This window comes from Cottoperca gobio, chromosome 12 (assembly GCF_900634415.1).
Source record: "Cottoperca gobio chromosome 12, fCotGob3.1, whole genome shotgun sequence".
Taxonomy (NCBI): domain Eukaryota; kingdom Metazoa; phylum Chordata; class Actinopteri; order Perciformes; family Bovichtidae; genus Cottoperca; species Cottoperca gobio.
The window spans coordinates 3,197,705-3,217,739 of NC_041366.1; the positions used below are offsets into that span (position 1 = coordinate 3,197,705).

General features: G+C 39.1%; 1 protein-coding gene across 3 annotated transcripts; it reads right to left on the bottom strand.

Moving 5' to 3' along the window:
* Positions 1 to 4,845: 4,845 nt before the first annotated feature.
* Positions 4,846 to 19,300, bottom strand: nars1 (asparaginyl-tRNA synthetase 1). Of its 3 annotated transcripts, XM_029445023.1 has the most exons (16): positions 19,083 to 19,125; positions 16,811 to 16,893; positions 16,578 to 16,643; positions 16,086 to 16,178; positions 15,903 to 15,992; positions 14,887 to 14,965; positions 14,452 to 14,522; positions 13,859 to 13,945; positions 12,507 to 12,728; positions 11,624 to 11,823; positions 10,227 to 10,362; positions 9,769 to 9,882; positions 7,944 to 8,075; positions 7,184 to 7,315; positions 5,934 to 6,076; positions 4,846 to 5,830 (listed from the first exon to the last, which is right to left on the bottom strand). In XM_029445023.1, the coding sequence occupies exons 1-15, from the start codon at positions 19,123 to 19,125 to the stop codon at positions 5,945 to 5,947; spliced, it is 1,680 nt and encodes a 559-aa protein (XP_029300883.1). In that variant the 3' UTR covers positions 4,846 to 5,830; positions 5,934 to 5,944. The 3 variants fall into 3 exon arrangements, with proteins under 3 accessions (XP_029300883.1, XP_029300882.1, XP_029300884.1); XM_029445022.1 differs by having other exon boundaries at positions 4,846 to 6,076; XM_029445024.1 differs by lacking the exon at positions 4,846 to 5,830 and having other exon boundaries at positions 5,939 to 6,076; positions 19,104 to 19,300.
* Positions 19,301 to 20,035: the final 735 nt, after the last annotated feature.

The following is a 20,035-nucleotide window of genomic DNA, read 5'->3' on the forward strand; positions in this document are numbered from 1 at the left end:
GATAGTTTATCAGCGATTGTAAAATGAAGATTAGAATGACAATACATTATGTTTTTTTTCTTCTAAAAGTGAATACTATATTTTGTCATTTTTCACATTTTCCTTGCTGATGCATAATGTGGCAAAAAGGTATGTTGACTGTACTGCTGTCTGGGTCCGTATGTGTGTCCACATACTTTCGGCCATTTAGTGTACCTTCTTCCCTCAAATCTGGCTGAATCTAAAAGTAACTACCTGCAAGTAATCAGAATACATTAAGGAAGGACTGGTAATAAATTACATTAGATAAAGTAAATAAATCATGACCCGGTTTCTCCAGATAATCCATGGATTTTGTTGTGAGCAGTTTCATGTAGGAACTATTTTCTTCCTGCTGTATCACTGTGCAGAATAAAGTGTGCATCTACTCATGGACAAGAGGAACATGCTCGTGACAAACTAGATGTAAACATTAATGACGTCCTCCTCGGCTGCGCTAATGTTAGTTAGATCAGGTTAGCTCAGGAGCTTCAGGAGAAGATGTACACTTCCTTCTGCGCGGAGATACAGTTGGCGGATGTATAATCTACAGCACAAGGTCTGTAGATTATCTTGAGTAACCGGGTCATGATTTCTGGAAATAGACACTGCTGTTGAGTTTTTCAAATGTATTTTTTTGGCACTTTGTCACTTTAAATTTAAATTAGTCTATGAAAATGAGATTTGAAAACACCCACCGAAACAACTCTCGTCTATAAAACTGTCTACTCAAATAAAATACAAATAATTGTTACGGCTCGGCAAGGGAAAAGGGAGTAACATAAAACCGGATGATTATGGTAAATACAATATATTTATTAATATATTTGGGCTGTTACGTGTTTAAATCTGTAGAAGAGATGGACCAGGAATCTTTGGGTTATAATATAAAGTTATTTATTTATTTAGTTAACTGTGTCGCAGTTTTACAAAAAGGCCCCGAATGAGCTCTAACATTTAGCCTATATCTCTAGATAAGAGGAATGTTTTCTTATTATTATTGGTCGTTGTAGGCCACCATCCAATGGTAGCCTTTGTTGGTGCGTGTCCACACCTCTTGGCAGTTTCATCTTTGGTGTCCTTATTTGGTATCAGTTTACATTTATTGGGAATTTACACTACATTAAGTATGGTAAAGTGTGCTAAAGTTTTACCATAACATCTTCAAGGTCTTCTCATGCCTTGCGTTACTGCCGTTCAACACAACACCTGCTATGATGGCGGAATGGGCATATTTTCTTACGCATACCTTATCTGGTTATAGTCTAAACAAAGCTAGCTCCCTGCACTCTGTGTGCCACAGTTCAAATCTCTGTATGTGAGAACTCCCCCCACCATAGCCAAGCATATAGTTCTGATCAAAAGTATAAGAATATAACATCATATATAGTAATGCGTATGGTACATTAATCAAGGTATAAAAGTGCAGTGTGCATCTAAAAGCAAGCAGGTAATACTACGTTTGGTGATGCATTCATGTTTCCACAAATAAGCAAGTAATACTGAGTTTGGTGATAAATTCATGATTTCTACAGGACCAATTGGCAATTTGAATTGCTTTAAAGAAAACAAAAAGGAACACAGGGAGGGCTCTTAACACAAGAGCACGAGGCATCAAAGCCAAAACAGAAATAAACCCCAACCTACACAATTCTAATACAAAACTCGGGGTGAAAACTGGGTTAATACAAAATATGAAAAACAGCACCGAAGCACCTAGCGTGCTTAACAAAGATATGTAAAGAACTTGTTCAACAAGAAGACAATCAAACTATCACAAACTAAGGATCGCGAACAGCTTTCACAAAATACAATATGCCATGTTCAATATACTCTACAGGACTGTCTCAGAAAATTAGAATATTGTGATAAAGTTCTTTATTTTCTGTAATGCAATTAAAAAAACAAAAATGTCATACATTCTGGATTCATTACAAATCAACTGAAATATTGCAAGCCTTTTATTATTTTAATATTGCTGATTATGGCATACAGCTTAAGAAAACTCAAATATCCTATCTCTAAATATTAGAATATCATGAAAAAGTATACTAGTAGGGTGTTCAACGAATCACTTGAATCGTCTAATTAACTCGAAACACCTGCAAGGGTTTCCTGAGCCTTGAAAAACACTCAGCTTGGTTCAGTAAACTAAATCACAAGTATGGGGAAGACTGCTGATCTGACTGCTGTCCAGAGGACCATCATTGACACCCTCCATCAGGAGGGTAAGACACAAAAAGGAATTTCTCAAAGAGCAAGCTGTTCACAGAGTGCAGTTTCAAAGCACATCCACAAAACGTCTGTTGGAAGGGGGAAATGTGGCAGGAAACGCTGCCACCAGAGAGATGACCGCAGCCTTAACAGCATTGTGAAGAAGAGTCGCTTCCAGAATTTGGGGGAGCTTCAAAGACAGTGGACTGAAGCTGGAGTCCAGGTATCAAAAGCCACTGTTCACAGACGTGTCCGGGAAATGGGTTACAATAGCCGTATTCCCATGGTCAAGCCACTTCTGAACTCAAGACAACGGAAGAAGCGTCTGACTTGGGCTATGGAAAAGAAGCACTGGACAGTTGCAGAGTGGTCCAAAGTCCTCTTTTCAGACGAAAGCAAGTTTTGTATTTCATTTGGAAGTCAAGGCGCCAGAGTCTGGAGAAAGGCTGGAGAGGAGCAAAATCCAAGTTGCTTGAAATCCAGTGTGAAGTTCCCACAGTCAGCGATGGTTTGGGGAGCCATGTCAGCTGCTGGTGTTGGTCCACTGTGTTTCATCAAGCCCAGAGTAAATGCAGCTGTGTACCAAGAGATTTTAGAGCACTACATGCTTCCGTCTGCTGAAAAGCTCTATGGAGATGAGGAATTCATTTTCCAGCATGATCTGGCACCTGCCCACAGTGCCAAAACCACCAGTAACTGGTGTACTGACCATGGCATTACTGTCCTCGATTGGCCTGCCAATTCCCCTGACCTGAACCCCATAGAGAATATGTGGGGTATTGTGAAGAAGAAGCTGAAAGACACCAGACCCAACAATGCTAATGAGCTAAAGGCCGCTATTGAAGCATCCTGGGCATCCATAACACCTCAGCAATGCCACAGGCTGATTGCCTCCATGCCACGCCGCATTGATGCAGTAATCCGTGCAAAAGGATTCCCAACCAAGTACTGAGTGCATTAATGGACATTTTCAAATGTTTGATTTTGTTTTGCTGTTATAAATCTTTTTTTTTACTTGGTCTGAGGAACTATTCTAATTTTTTGAGATAGGATTTTTGAGTTTTCTTAAGCTGTAAGCCATAATCAGCAATATTAAAATAATAAAAGGCTTGCAATATTTCAGTTGATTTGTAATGAATCCAGAATGCATGACATTTTTGTTTTTTTAATTGCATTACAGAAAATAAAGAACTTTATCACAATATTCTAATTTTCTGAGACAGTCCTGTATATACGAGCGCGACAGTCTCAGAACCCAACTGAAGTGCATATGGCTGACAACCACCCCCCGACTGTAGAGCTGGCCAGACAGTTGTATCCCCTGGTCTCTCCAGTGTGCCTCGGATTGGAGGACCGGAACAGGTAAGCTCCAATCACAACTCAGTCTTCATCAGGTGGGAGGAGAGGTATCGCTGCAGCCAATCAAGGGCCGGGGGTCACACATCCTAATTAACATACACAATAGGGAAACAAAGGTGCATGCATCCACAGAATAATCCCCGCAGATAAATAAAGCAGAAGGCATTGATCGTGGCCGTAACAATAATGATGTTGTTTTTAAATTGCTCTTGGTTCCTTATAAACGAGACCTGTTTTTCTAGAGCTGAGGTATGAAGCTGCGCTTCCTTCTTCCTTTCAAAACCACTTTGCGATGCCAAAGAGGAACCAGGAACTGTATTTAAACAAAAACACACACAAAGCAAGAAAACAAAGAAGGAAGTCCTTTACAAACACAAGCATGTCTCTGTCTGTCTGTTCTCAAAGGCTAATGCTAATAATGCTAACATGATTAGGAAAAGATTCATCAAAAATCTTTTTTAATCATTAAGTAACTTAACTTGAACTTTTATTCCTTTTTCCTTCATTGGTCAAGTGAAACATTTTTCTATCATGGTTTTATGGAACACATTTCACAATGCAGTCCCACTTACTTATGAGTGTTAAACGTTTGAATAAGTACACTCCTACTAATGTAATGACATTTTAGTGCTACTTTAAAGTACATTACATAAATAAGGGCACTTGAGATTTTGCAGTAAATGTGTGTTGAGTTTATTTTAACAGGCCCTTTAAGGACTTCATTCAGTTATTTAGAATTACAATGATTATTCTAAAGTTGGTCACTTGTGTTAATAACTGTATTAAACTACTTTTCAGTTTTACGGCTTCATAAAACTACATTTTCTTTAGTGTTTTTATAGTTAAAGTGTGGAATGTATATTTATCTTAAGCTATACTTATTTTTTAAAGTTCAGTGTCAAGTCAAACTGGAGCTTGTTTGGTACATTTCTACCAGATAAATTATAATTTGCACTTAATCGATTGTCTCCATTTTATTTCATTCTATTGCTTCAAATTATATTTAACATGTTAATTTTCTATTAGATGTTTTATTCCTTTTGTAAAACTATTTGTATTCCTTTAAGGTTAAAAGAAAAAGGTGCAATATAAATGAACTTAGTTAGCCTTTGGATGTAGAGAAAAAAGCATAGTTATAGCTTGTAATAAAATAAAATACTCAGATGTGTTTTGGTCACCATTCAACAACGAGGTACAAATGTCTTCAAACACGGATGTAAAACACCCAACTTAAAGAAAAACCTCATACAACCATCGGTTTGAATCACATTTATTTAAGAGCAGTTTGAGTTGAACAGTATTTTCATATGAAGAGGCAGTAACACACACAGGATGAGACAGAGGTCGACAACTTCATCACATTTCTAATCCACCAATCACGTGAGGGACAGGCTGCTGCCCACGCTTTAATTCTACCTTTGATTTCCAGACCCAGCTTTTAGGTAAGAATCAAAAGGTTCCCAGGTAGATGAGAAGTGCACAAAAGCAGCGATGTTTTGTGATTTAAGTGCTGGTCATCCAGTACAATAGTGTGTGTGTGTGTGTGTGTGTGTTGTACTGTATCTTTACTGTTTTTACATCAAAGCTAAATATTTATCCTAGCACAATTTATTTCTGAACATCACCGGGACATCTGAACATTTGTTGCAAATTTGGCAAATGTTCTATAGAAGTGCATTAAAAAAAGAAAAGAAGGATAATCTCAGAATTGTGAGAATAGATCTTACTCAGAGTTGATGTGACTATCATTTATTTTCCAATCATGCTGTGACCTTGAAAACCAGTTCCATCAACTTGTTATCGAGATCTTTTTAAATGCTATGAAAATTAGAGAAATTAAAATAATTGAAAACCAGCTGCTGACTGATAATAACTTGTAGGGCTGTGGATTGTACCAAATAAGATTGTCTCAGTTTGTTTCCCAAAGGAATTTGCAAATGTTTCTATGCCTGCAACTACATTTTAAAGTTCATTTTTACTCATTCCTATTGGCAATATTATTAAAATAAGTTAACTGAGTTTTAGGTGGAACAAGCTTTTATTTAGCAGCATTCAAGACCACATTTGAGAAATGTTTATATTTTGTTTTCCAGGACTTGCAGACAATCAGTGTTTATTATTTAAAATCAGAGAGCGTGATCAGAAGCACAAATGTTTGGTTTCAAGTCAGAACAAAGAAGAAGGAAGCTGTGAAGCAGAGCACAGCTCTGTGCTGAGACTTCATGGACTCTTCACAACTCTACAGAAAACAAAACCAAAGAGACAAAACAGAGAATTCTTTGCGATTTGTTTTTATATTGTAGCAAAACAATGTCTCCCATGCCAGGTCCAGATATACTAACAGTGTGTGTGTTCAGGGTCGGCAGCGCTGGATGAATCGTGGGTACAGGCAGACGTCTCTGATGTGATGTCTGTTCAGCAGCCAGGTGAGGAAACGCTCCAGACCCAGACCGTAACCGCCGTGAGGACACGTGCCGTACTTCCTCTGGAACACACAAACACAAACACAAACACAAACACACACACAAACACACACACACACACACACACACACACACACACACACACACACACACACACACACACACACACACACACACACACATAAATCTTTTAACCAACTTCAGTCCTGATCATCACTACTAAACATTCCTTCATTTTTAGAATTTCAACCCTTGAAATGCCAGTTTAATTTGTGGAAATCATGCATTTATTACCAACCTCAGTATTACTTGCTTATTTGTGGAAACATGAATGCATCACCAAACTTAGTATTACTTGCTTGCTCTTAGATTGACACTGCACTTCTATACCTTGATTAATGTACTGTACACAATGCTATACATGTTGTTGTACCTTTATACCTTTATTAATTGAACTGTATATATTTCTATGTTGAAAAGAGTTCTCACACACAGAGAGTTTCAAACTCTGGCCCACTAAGTGAAGGGAGCTAGCTTTGTTTAGACTATAACCAGATAAGGTATGCGTGAGAAAAGATGCCCATTCCGCCATCATAGCAGGTGTTGTGTTGAACTGTAGTAACCCAAGGCATGAGGAGACCCTGAGAGTTCCTCGAACTGAGACGATGTTATGGTACAATTATAGCACCCTGTGTCTGGCTCAGACACTGATCTATTGTTCATCATGTATACTTAATGTGGTGTAAGTTCCAAATAAATGTAAACAGGTACCAAATAAGGACACCAAAGATGAAACTGTGCCAAGAGGCGTGGACACGCCTACCGCACCAACAAAGGCTACCATTGGATGGTGGCCTACACCGACCAATAAGAAGGGATACTCATATTTTGCTAGTGTGTGTGTATACTGTATGTGAACGCTCATTCGGGGCCTTTTTGTGAAACTGCGACACAGTTAACTACTTTGGTCTGTGGAACAGTGAAGCTGATCGGCCCTCATGAGTATAATTTGATGTTTTTCTGCACTTTTGAATTGAATAAATAACTTGATATTATAACCCAAAGATTCCTGGTCCATCTCTTTTAAGATTTAAACATGCAACAGTTTACATAAAGGCACTGTTGTTTCTTGTGTTCGAAGAAAAATTAAGCACTGGGTTTCCTGTTACCTGGTCTGTGTACCAGTAGTACGGGGTTGGGTCAATGCCCTCCCTCTTGTATCCCTCCAGCAGCTCCTCAGCGTCCCAAATACGCATCGAGCCTCCGACAATTTCGCCAACATTTGGCATCAACACGTCAACCTGCAGCATAGACACACACAGAGAAGAGGATCAGACAGTTAGAAAATCATTTGAGGGCTTCCTGCTAAAAATCTGTCTTTAGGTGGAGAGATCCAATCTTTGCCACACACCTGCTCTGAAGCTGCCTTCACATGATCAGCAATAAAACCGCTCTGCGCTGGCTGTGCCGTTGTTTTCCTAGGGAGCGAGCGGTGACGCTCGACTAGGCGAAGGTCAAATTATTGCAACTTTGACCTTGATTGACGCCGACCTTTCAAAGCGCAGAGTAAAGTTCTTGTCATGTGAAGGCAGCTTAAGGTTTTTCACAGAAGCACCTCTCCCTGCAATAGGGTATGCTGTGCCTTTTTTTCTATTTGAAGCTTCTATTGAGGTTTTTAAATGAAGCTTTGAAAGTCAGATTTTTTTATTTAGTTATATTGTTAGATTGCTGCTGGACCGCCCCGTTAACACAGGTGCGTGCCTCCATGTGTGTGCAGCTAGCATGAGAGCAACCTGCATAAAGCCCTACATTATAATATCTTATATGTTATATAGGTGTATTAGACCATTGCAGACAAATTCCGCACACCACCTCCACCTTTGTGCCCAAAGTTCAACTATATTTAAGGTTGACCCCCAAGGTTCGTACCGACTCAGTGAGGCGCTTGTCCTCGGGACAGCGCTGCATGTAGAAGGATTTGATCTCAGCTGGGAAACGACAGAGAAGGATGGGCTCGTTGATGGCGTCAGTCATCACCCTCTCTGGAGCTTCAGGGATGTCCTGAGAGTTGCACAGACAGACGAGTCAAAACACAGAATTACACATCACACACATACAAAAGGTGATTTCCCCAATAAAACGTTTAAGTAAGTTTGAGTAACAAATATTTTCTGGAGAGATTATTGCCGGAAGAAAACTCCAGTGATGACAAATCTTTGCTTACAATGCTGTCTATTACAACATATGAAAAAACATACAATTCAGCAAAGTATTACAACTGAATAACAAAACAATGAATATGGGGACACAAACATCTCGTGCTCTGTGAACATCAGTGGGATGTTATCTTCTGACATACAGTACGTTAGACCACGAGGAGACAGGAACGACAGCCACGCCCTCTACAGGCGAGCGTGGAAACTGCAGGTGAGATGATGACCAGAAGCTCCACAGACTGAGAGCTTGACAGTTTTAGTTCAAGTTAAGTTTCCCGTTACAATCTGTATTGGGAAGCAAAACTCTGCATGTATTGCATTCTAATAGTTTAAATTAATAGACTAAAGTTCCTCTTAGAATCTGGTTTAAGTAAATCACAACTACTTGAAAGCATACCTGTCAACATTGGAATTTCAAAATAAGGGAAAAACATTTGCTGGACTCCGCCCATATGTCAACAGCTCTCAGCCACCAATGTAAACGTAAACACATAAGGGACGGTATATACATTCAGGAAATACATGTTTATTTAAAGTATGTATTACTTGTACAGACATGTTTATAAGATTTATGTATTTTATTTGATGACTTATTATCATCAATTTATTTGATGATTGGCGAGATGTGTGGCTTTTGTTTTCCCCGACAAGTAGCCTACTTCCTTGCGATGGCAGAGTCGAGAAACATGTCCGCTACACTGCGACTGAAATCATCGCTATAGTTATTGACTATATAAGAAAATTACTTTTTCACAAAATCTACGGGTTGATACATTTTTGTTTTATTCTGTGAAAAATGTATTGTGTTGGTGACTTTGTCATGATTAATGATCTGTTACTGTTTGAACTGACGTATTTCCATCAGTATAACATTTGTACGAATGCAGGCGAGTACTCATTTGTTCTATTATGTTTTGTTGTATTTCTATGCTTTCAAGTATATCAAAAAAGAAATGACAGATATAAAAGAAACCTTTGAAAGATATCGCAAAAGAAGAGCTGAACATTTCAATAAATATTGGCAAAATAAAAAAGGTCTTTTAACTTCGTGCATTTTTTTTGAGAGAATGCAAGTTTTTATTTTAAACATACTAATGAATTTCTATATTCCATTAAAGAAAAGTTTCAAAAGTGTTGGCAGGTCAGGCGATCGAAAATCGAATCGGCCAAGAAAATTGCAAACGCTGCCTCTCGGAGGGACCCTCTCAATGTTCTTCTTAAAACATTCATGTAAGGCTTTGTTTAACTTTTGCACCACATTATTATTATTATATTCAATTGCCTGTTTATCTCAAGCTGAGTCATGATGAGAGCTCTGTTGCCAAAAACTCATTTGGAAAGTGTGTGTGTGTGTGTGTGTGTGTGTGTGTGATCTTTGGAAAGGTGTTAATTAATTCTGCACAGCCTACGTGCACTGAATGAGCATTGTTGCTACTGTAAACTTAACAAAAATGTTTCATGAATCAGCATTAGTGTTCCACTAATACCACAAATAGTTTGAACTGCTCAGTGTGTGTGAGAGAGTGTGTGTATGTCACCTCTCCAAACTCGTAGTAGGAGCCGTCGTCCTTCTTGACGTCGTGCTCTCTGAGCCACTCGATGGCTTCGGTGTAGTTCATCCTCCTGAACGGCCTCTTGGGGGGTTTGAAGTTCTGGGAAATAAACAAAGACAATATTAACATCCCTATGAAATGTAAAATATCAACTCCATGTGCTTATGAAGAGCATGTGACCTAGTAGCACTGGACCAAATATCTTTTTTTCTATTGGAGGTTTTCAAATGAAGCTTTGAATATCTGTCCTCGAACGTTTTGTGAATTTTTCAATGTCATGTTCAACATTACCACCACTGTATTGCCAGTGTTTATCCATCATCAAAATGTAAAGTTGATAAAGGCTCAATACTCAATTTGTTTCAGCACTAATCAACTAGGATGTAAACTGTGACTGAACACTCCCACATAATCAAAAAAAGAAAAGAAATAAGTTAACGTACGGGGTTGATGTCGTAGAGCAGCTGAGCGGCGGGGGATTTGAGCACTCGGTCCACCACGCTACACACCAGATGCTCCAGTCTGTTCAGCAGATCTTCAAAAGACATGAAGGGACACTCGGCCTCGATGTGAGTGTACCTGAACACAGACAATAAATCAATAATCAGAATGCAGGAGGCTTACAGGGTCAGTTTCAGGAGATGGTGCAAGGGGTTCGTGTTATTAGAATGACTCATTTATACATATTCACTGTACTTTGCTGTCCTTTCTAGATTTTAGCTACAGTTGCATTACTAATGGATCTCCCTCCCTGTTGTGAGAATGCCACATGGCTCTTGTGCTGCTCCCTATTAACGTGTTATCAGCAGAGAGCGCTCAGCTTACACACAGACATGCATACTGTAGGTAAACCACTACTGCACTGTGGAAGCCTTGAGGGCTTGGGATCAGATGTCAGGTCATGCTGCCTATAAAAGTATGTTCTCATGGGCACAGTAGGTTTCAATGCAGATTTTTGACTGATAAGAGTACATTGAACAGCCAGAAAATACAGTCACATAGTTCCATCACATACTGCTTCACAAATTCACCATCGATAGCGTGTGTTAGGAATGTCTGTGATGTCCAGTGATACAGCAAGAAACTATTTCTCATTTTCAATCATGTTTTTATCTGATCACAGTCGAGAAATGCAAATCTCCACGACCTTAATATTCTGAAGACTTCTGCACATCGACACCGAAGCTACACTGTGATCATGGTTAACATGGTGATATGCTTGGAGTATGTTTATATGTATATGTTTATAAACTAAACCTTTACAGGTAATGTGATTCATCTCTCAGTCTAAAAAGAAAAACAATTGATGTAGCCATTTGTTCTTCCTTGTCAAAACATGCTGCCTGCAGTACCCACAATGCAACTAAACCTCTACAACAACTTTTATCATACATGTAGTAGTACTCTAAGACTGTAAACATCTTTAATGGAACAATAGGACATATTCTTACAGTATAAAATGCCACTTGTGTGAAAATGACGTGTTTTATCAGATAATTTTTGTCTACACTGAAACGCACTAAATATTTAGTATGCGAGTTGTCAGGCGCTTCTAAACATGTGCTGTGGTCAAACCAGTTTAACCAGAGAAGTGGGTCTGATCTGTGCGTCTGCTCTTAATCCTCTAAAGTCTGTGTAGTGATTGAAAAAGTGTTTAATGTCGTCTTTACTGATGCCCAGAGTGAGGCCACTCTGCTGATGAACCACACTGGGATAATACGGAAACTTAAACTGAAATACTTTCAATGTGTATTTATCCACTTTTCCCCCTCCAGGATTTGCAGTTCCTACACGGGGCTACTTGAGTGCACTTTGTTAACGTGTTGAACAGCATGCTCACTCAGACAGGTGTCTGCGGGTGCGGGACTGCTCGGCCCGGTACGACTGGGCGATGCAGAAGGTGTCGCCCAGGGCAGGGATGCAGGTCTCCAGGTAGAGCTGAGAGGACTGCGTCAGGTATGCCTGCTCGCCAAAGTAGTCGAGGTTAAACAGCGTGGAGCCGCCCTCCACCTGAGTCTGCACCAGGGTCGGAGGAGTGATCTACACCCAGAAAACAACAACAACAAAGAAATGAATAAACAGATAAGGTGTTAGAGAGCCTGTGAGACCTGCATGTTCCGGCAGACACTGAGGCTGTGTACAATAACTGGATTATTATTATTTATCCACTGCTCTTCATTTGCACAGATCAACATACCAAACATTCATAGCAGGCTTTGCATTTTTGCTACGTTTTCTGACAGGAAAAAAACTTTGACTTTGCTTCAACAAAACAAGACAACAATCATTTGACGCTTGTTGTCAGTGGACCAGTCATTTTTGCGAATAATGGAAGGCGAATACTTGCAGATTAAATATGTTGCCAACTCAAAATAAAAAGCTGAACAAGAGAAGAAAAAGCTGTTTTGCTGCCTCATCAGGGCTCATTGTATTAAAGTGCATTGCTGCAATGATACAATTCTAAAGGCAGAGAGTTGAGCAGAAGAAAACTGCTGTTGGTTTTTGAAGTGAAGATCAACACTTGGACTCACAGTAACCTCGCACTGTTTTATTTTAATTCAAGTGCTGGATACAATCGATATCATCAGTCATCTGGGATGTTAGTCATTTCAACCTGTGAAAACAAGTTACAACTGGCTACACATGATTGTTTTGTAAATTGATCTTTGCTAATAAAGAAATGCAGGGAGAGAAAGGAGTGTTGCGTTGTTGGTGTGCTTCACCTCGTAATACCCGTGGCTGAAGAAGTGCTCCCTGAAGCACTGTGTGACGGTGGATCGGACTCGGAGGACCTTGGAGACGTTCTCTCCTCTGATCAGCATGTGTCGGTTGTTCAGCTGGACGTCCACATCCGACTCTTCGTTCAGCAGGTTATCGGCCCCCCCTGCCGGAGCTAAGCCAATCAGCTCCCAGAAGTCACAGTGCAGCTCATGGCCTCCGGGAGCCTGGAAGAGGAAGACAAAAATTCTCTGAAGACCATCTTCATGTTTTCTTATAATGCATCCATCCTGCAGCGTAACGCCATGCATGTCTTGAATGTTGCAGAATTCATTATTTTTATTTTATGTGACGCTGGAAGTTCAGTGGAGTAGTTTAGTTTCCAATACAAACTGCTAAGATCTTAGCAACTAACAACTATCGCGATTATCGATTAATCTGTCTTTTTTCTATTCTTTCAGTGACATCATTTTCTGACTTTCAGTTAGAGCTGGCAATATATCGACATTATATTGATATTGTGATACCCTCTTAGATGTTGGATATAATATCGTAATACAGCACAAGTGTTGTTTTTAAAAGGCTGCATTATAATAAAGTGTTCTAGCCGTTATATTATTTGCCTTTAGCCACCAAGTCATTATATCCACATTACTGATGATAATTTATCAAATATCTCATTGTGTAAATATTTTTGTGAAAGCACCAATAGGCAACCCTCCAACATCGACGCAATATGGATATCGAGGTATTTGGTCAAAAACATGTTCACCCAGCTCTACTGTCTGTCACAAAATAGTGAAAAAAGACAAAGTCTTGTTTATTCTGACCAACAGTCCAAAACCCAAAGATATTCAATTAACATTTATATAAAAAATATAAATAATATATCATCTTCTCTAGAAGGATAAAATACCTCCAAACATCTGTGTGGGAAAACCTAATAAGTAATAATGACCTCTTAAAAGGTCACGTAAACAAAAGCGTTTTCCATACTCATGTTATGGAATTAGAGAAACCTTATTCCCCAGCTAGATTTCTCACGGAGAATGCTGCAAGTTTCTCATCAGCTTTTAATATGTCAGTATGTGCAGGACAAATACTTCACACAGAGAAAGTATCTCTGTGGCAGAAGAGCGGTGGGATGAATCCTGTATCACTAAAGCATACTCCTACCAAAATAGAGACAGGTAAGTATTTGGACAAATCTGAATACCAACCAGCTGCATGTATTTATGTATCTGACATTACCCAGGTCAATAAAGTTCATGTAAACATGATTTCCTGCATAACCTCATTTCTCTGAGCAACCTGGTTTGTTCTGCAGGTGTGTCTGTTAAGCAGCAGGTGTATTTACCTGTTTTCCCTCAGGAACTGGGGTGACAGTCCCATACAGAGCGACAGTACTCTCTGTGGACAACACCAAGCCATTGTAGCACTGGCACTGAAGACAAGAACGAGACAAGTCAGTGTTAGTGAAGAACACAGCATGGCCTTTAGCATGTATTTATAGCATAATCATATCAACATTTCAGACTGAAGAATGTATCTTGAGCTTGTGTTTGAAGTGTTTACTCTGGTGACCAGATCAAGTGCTCCCAACTCTCAGGTAATCTGCCTGAGAAAACACATGCGTTAGTTTTGAGCACACTCTGATTAAAAGCTCTATTCTGCCTTAGTTTGATTCACATAAACACTTGTACATGTGCAGCAAGCTTTGAAGCTTTTCAGATTAAATTGTTTGTCAGTCACTCAAACTGAGTGATAAACACAAGCTCAAGTGTGGGGCGTGGCAGTGCCTTCATGAATCTATATATATCTAAATGCATTTCTTCTCCTTCTGTTAGATTTGGTTCTCTGTTTCACATTACTGCTTTCAAGAACAAAAATACTTAAACTTAGTAGTTTTGTTATAGTTGTCTTTTTGTAAATAAAAATAAAAATCTGTACCAGTTTGTCAGACAGGACACACTGCAGGAAACCAGTTCCGTCTCTAAGCACGACAAACATCAGGTTCTTCCCTGTAGGAGACAGAAAATATGCAGTGAACGGAAAATGATGAGTCAAACTTTCTGTCAATCAAGTTCTGAAGTAGAACAATCGGAATTAAAGTGTTGCCTTTTGTGGTCTGAAGCCAGAGAGAGAAACAAATATACTGTGGGCGTGCGTAAAAACTTATATCAACTGGTACATTTCTAACTTCCACTAACTATCAACATTACCCAGGAAGCTCCTGGGTTACGCACCTCCTCTCATAGTGTTCAGTGAATGTCTGTGTCCCAAGTGGGTCACCACAATACCATATAAACCGTCTTGAAACACGGTGGTTAGATCATTTTTAGAAATTGTCAGTAAAACTAATTATGTTTTCATGCGTCTCCTCACCCTGCCTCCTGAGGCGGTGAATCCATCCGAACACTTTGACTCTCTGACCTCTCTTGGCCTCCAGATGATGGATTTTAGCCTGTAAAACAGTCAACACTTGGGTCATTAGCACAATGGGGCACAAACTTGGGGTTAAGTACTTTTTTGGTACAGACAAAAGATATGTTTGTTGCACAGAGAATCAACAAGTACTGAAAGTTGGTATTGAATATCTGGTCAGATTTGTAATGTTTACTCAGACAGTTCCTGATTTAAAACTACATTTTGCTCATTTTAGACTGCTGGTGGTGCTTGTGTTTAAACAACATTTAACTAAGACACACCAGATGATGCAGTTTGAATTGTCTCCATTCCTAAGCAAAAGCATACAAAGCTGATTACATGACCAATATGTCAACAGGTATTAGAGCTCGATCAATATAATGGAAAAACTATTTTATTGACGTTTATAAAACAGATAGTTCTGGTACTTGATTACGATTGGCTGAGCCGCACTCGAACACATTGTAAAATACTGTCAAATCTAGACTAGGGACGTCACGAGAACTGATACTTCAGTAATAAGTCGATGCCAAAAGAGATTTCTCCCTTTTGGAGCCGGCCTTAAGTGGCCATTCTTGTGGCTTATTGCTTAAACTTCCACACTAAATTTTTATACAGATTAAATAAACAAGCTTTAGTGGTGCTTCTAATGGTGTGATTAACTTCAGACTCTTGCTGTTTCCCTGTTTACAGCGTTTGTGATAAGCGAACTGCCTGCAGCGTTATATTTAACGAACATGGACATATAAACTATGTTTTGTGTTATCAAGCACTCATTTACTGTTTATGCACCAAAGGCAAACACTTTATATGTAGAGTTGTGTAGAATTAATAATATGTTAATAAACTCTTAGAATGTCGGTTAAAATAAAGCTTACCACAAACATCATTAAATAGAAATCTTTAGCAGTTACTTGTACCAACATCCAGTGAGTGCATTACACTAATGAAACAGTAGAAACAATATGGCTGACCATTTCAGGATCAGGCAGGCTGGGGTCGTTCTCAATGAAGATCTTCTTGGCTTCATCCAGGTTCTTCTCTCTCCTCTCGGTGTCCTCCGTCTGCCACAACAGAGATGGAGCAAACATTTAAAGACATCTGCCTGTTGATCGTATAGACATGAATTATAGCTCATGCAGGTGAAGAGAACGCACCTCCTTCTTTTCTTTGACATCGCTCTTCATCTGCTCACGGTTAAAGGCCTTCTTTGCGTTCTTCATCTGCGTCTTAGAGATCACCGCCCAACGCTGAGGAGGAGAAAAAGGAGAAGAACATATATGAAGAGTGTGCTGCCTATTTCTATGTTTATATAGTTGGGACATGTTTTTTGGCTCAGAGTGAGCGCTCCTTGGTTTGTTGGTTTGCTGGGGGCGTGTCAGAGTGAGCGCTGTCTGCTTTGCAAGGATCTTTGTAAACAGAGCACGGAGATCAACATGTAGAGCAAAGACTCCATGTAAACTGTGTTCAAGTCTGTGATGCTTGAGCCTTGGAGACTATTTGTCACTCACAGCAGCCACGCCCCTAATAATATGTAACTTTAAGCCTTAATATAATTAAAACAGGTGAGTTGTATAAAAAATCTTCTTATGTACAGCTGTCATGAATAGGAAATTAAACTAGAGATGAAAATCGTTTCTTAAACAAACCTCTCCCTCTTTCTGTGATTCTACGTAGATGGTCGGAAACGGCTCCTTCCCAGCGAACATCAGAGCCTGTGAGGATTTGTTCATAAACACAATGAGATGCTGAAAGATATATTAGTTCAAATGGATCAACCACTCGAGCAAATATCAATAACATCCCCATTATCTTTACTACTAACGACACATGTTTGAATACATTTAAAGTAAATTACAGGAGGTACTACATGACCATTTACCTTGAGAGGAGTTTTGAATGGTTTTGGCTCCGTGCCGTCCCCATCCTGGTCGCTGCCACATTTGTCCGACACATACATCTCACCTGTGAAGCAGTGGCAGAGTGAGATGCTGCACTGTCATAAAAAACATATCTGGGGCAAACCTCGATTTCAAATGTATTCCTCTTTGAGTAACAATTGCTAAAAACTAGTTTCCAGCTGTTGCAAGATATTATTAGGGATTTACATCTTCAGTATGAACTGTTGAGTTTTGGACTAAGTGCCACAGACAGGTTAGGTTAGTCAGAAAGGAATGAGAGACTGACACATCGGTGGTTTTAGCTTTCATGGCAAACAATAGAATATCACCACTTTCCGTAAGTATAGCTTAACAATGTAATTATACACATGTAGCTCATTAACATAAATGCCATTAGTTGGCTGTTTGAAACTCCTGGCTGATGTCCGGTTGGTGTGCTCTCTGAATGTTTCAGCATCAAGTCAAGAATAGTGTTTGCACAGCTCACCCCAAAATTATAAAATAAATATAATTACCTGTAGTGCCATTTAATAAATCAGATTGTTTTGGTGTGAGTTCCCGAATGTTGGAGATATCGGCCATAGAGATGTCTGCCTTCTCTCTAATATCATGGAACTAGATGGCACTCGGCTTGTTGTGCTCAACAGCGGTGTTTCTTTCCAGAAATCTTCACCCGTTACTTAAATTAATCCACAGATTTGTTAATCTCACTGTTGTGAGCAGTTTTATGCAAGAATATATTTTCTTTCTACAGAACTAAACCCACCAACAAGTGAGCACGAGCCTCTCTTCCATGAGTAGCTTGACACTTTCTTCTGTGCGGTGATACTATTGGCGGATGTAGTTTAGTAGAAAGAAAATAGTTTTTACATGAAACTGCAAAGAACAAGGTCTGTGGATTATCTTCTAGATTAATTAGATTCGAGAAAAGCCAGACATCTCAAACCCTCAGCAACTCACACCAAAACTATCTAGATTGATAGATAGCACTACAGGTAAGAGTACCTGTCCTTTAAAAGGTTCAATGTGTAAGATCTGCCACAATTTAAATTTAAAAGATTAAAACAATGAACTAACATTATCAGAATGTGAAGAGGTAACAGTGTGGACGTTGTGTCAAAGACGTCTATGTGTTGTGTTGAGATATCTAGCCACTTTGGATTTAGTCCAATAAACAAACTAATGTAATGTTATACAGACTACAGCCCCGTTAACATCAGTGCAGTAAACACAGATGATCAGCTCCACGTCAAGATTATCAGACAGCAGAGTTTTCTGACCGGAGATCAGTTTCAACTGTTTGGTCTGATTTTGATATTCTTGCCCTGCTGACTGACGGACAGGCATTACACAGTAGTAAATGCAATACACAATATAAAGAATACATCAGAATACAAGAAATATGTGAAACTACTACAACTAAAGTCTAAACATTAGAGGCCCCTATTTCTTTGTAGCAGGTGGCTCAGAAGTTGAAGAAACACACATATACTGTAGCAAAGCCATTTCCACTACAAACTCTAACCACTGCTCTGTATCAGTGAATGAAAGAACTTAACAAGGTGACTGCACAGCCAGGCTCACGTTCAGAACTGACATAAAGCAAACAAAGAAGTTCCCTGGATGTTACTTCAGTTTTGAAGGACATGTGTAACCCACTATTCACCAAGTGAATGAAAGCTTGTGAATCCAGTATAATTAAGGAATATACAGGTATCAAAACAAATGAAATGTGTTAATAGCATTAAGACCTATATATACGCCATATGTATGTCTGGGTGGATCCAGGCTAACTTGAGCCTTCATACAATGATACAATTAGAGACGAACGTGAAAGGTTCACAAACGGATTAAAAAAACGACTGAAATAACTTTATATTTCACAGAGCAGGACCTTGCTGACTATATTACATCGTCTGTTGACTGAAAGACAGCAACATTAGAAAGCTCAATCACACCGGGTTAACGTCAACTGATTGACGCAGCCACAGCAAACTGACAGCTGTCATGGCTAAATATTAGCGTACAGTTCCCTCTGTCTGCTTCAGTTTGTATCTATAAATTCATTAAGAATCCGCACATAAGTTCAATGACTGCTCCGTATACATGGATATCGAACCAGAGATCCGACATATTCAGAAATCAGCGTTAGCTTGCATGCTAACGGCTAGCATCACTACAACTGATGCAATATGCAAGACACACATGTCTTTGAGAGCGAGCTCACGAGCTGGCTCGCTATTTCTTTCTTACCCACTGAGACCTGTTCCACACCTTTCGTTATTTCCGTCGCCATGTCTGTATTAGTGCTACGACAGTGCACTAAGGAGGGGAAGCTAAATAATTTGTATTTAAAAATGGAAACGAAACACCAGAAGCTACTGCCGGTGGTGTCTACTCATCTGCGGAAATGCAACTTTACATCAGCTCGCTGTGATCGACCGACACGGAGGAGGAGGAAGGGCTCGACTCGTTTGTTCTTTCGGCACAATTGATTGCTGATTGGCGGGTGTGGAAACGTCACTTCCATTACAAACTAATCCGATTGGCTGTGTCCCCTGTCTGTTAATTCCTCGGTCTGTAAAATCATGTTGAATACACTATTTGGAATAATATAAATCTTAAGGAATATGGTAAAGAAGGGAGTTCAATGTTAAAAAATACCCCAAAATATTGATTGACTCAGGAAATGTTTAATTTTTTTCAAATGTTTAATTTAAATGCTGTGATAAACAGATGACTTAAGTCTTCAGTAGGCCCATGCAGAAGAACAGAAATAGCGAAAAATATTACAGCAACAATACAAACGTACATCCAACAGAAGAACTATACAGACCAAACAAAATGTTCAAGGCTCAATAATCACACAGGCAAGTGTTTGTTCAGAAAACTTTGTCCTATATGAAGATATCAATTGGAAAAACTATTCATTCTAGTCAGTTATTTGTTGTCAATGATCATTTTTAAATCCCACACTGCTGCTCTTTCATTCACATATCAGGTCTCCAACAATCCTAAACTAATATATGGGGAAAAGACATGACAAGTTACTTATTATTATTTCACTGCATAGATTTAAAACAAAAAGTATCCAAGAATCTTTTTTTTAACATTTAATAATAATAACAATAATACATTTTATTTGTAAAGCTCCTTTCCAAGCTAAAAGCAATCTCAAGGCGCTAGCATTATTTCAACATTATCCC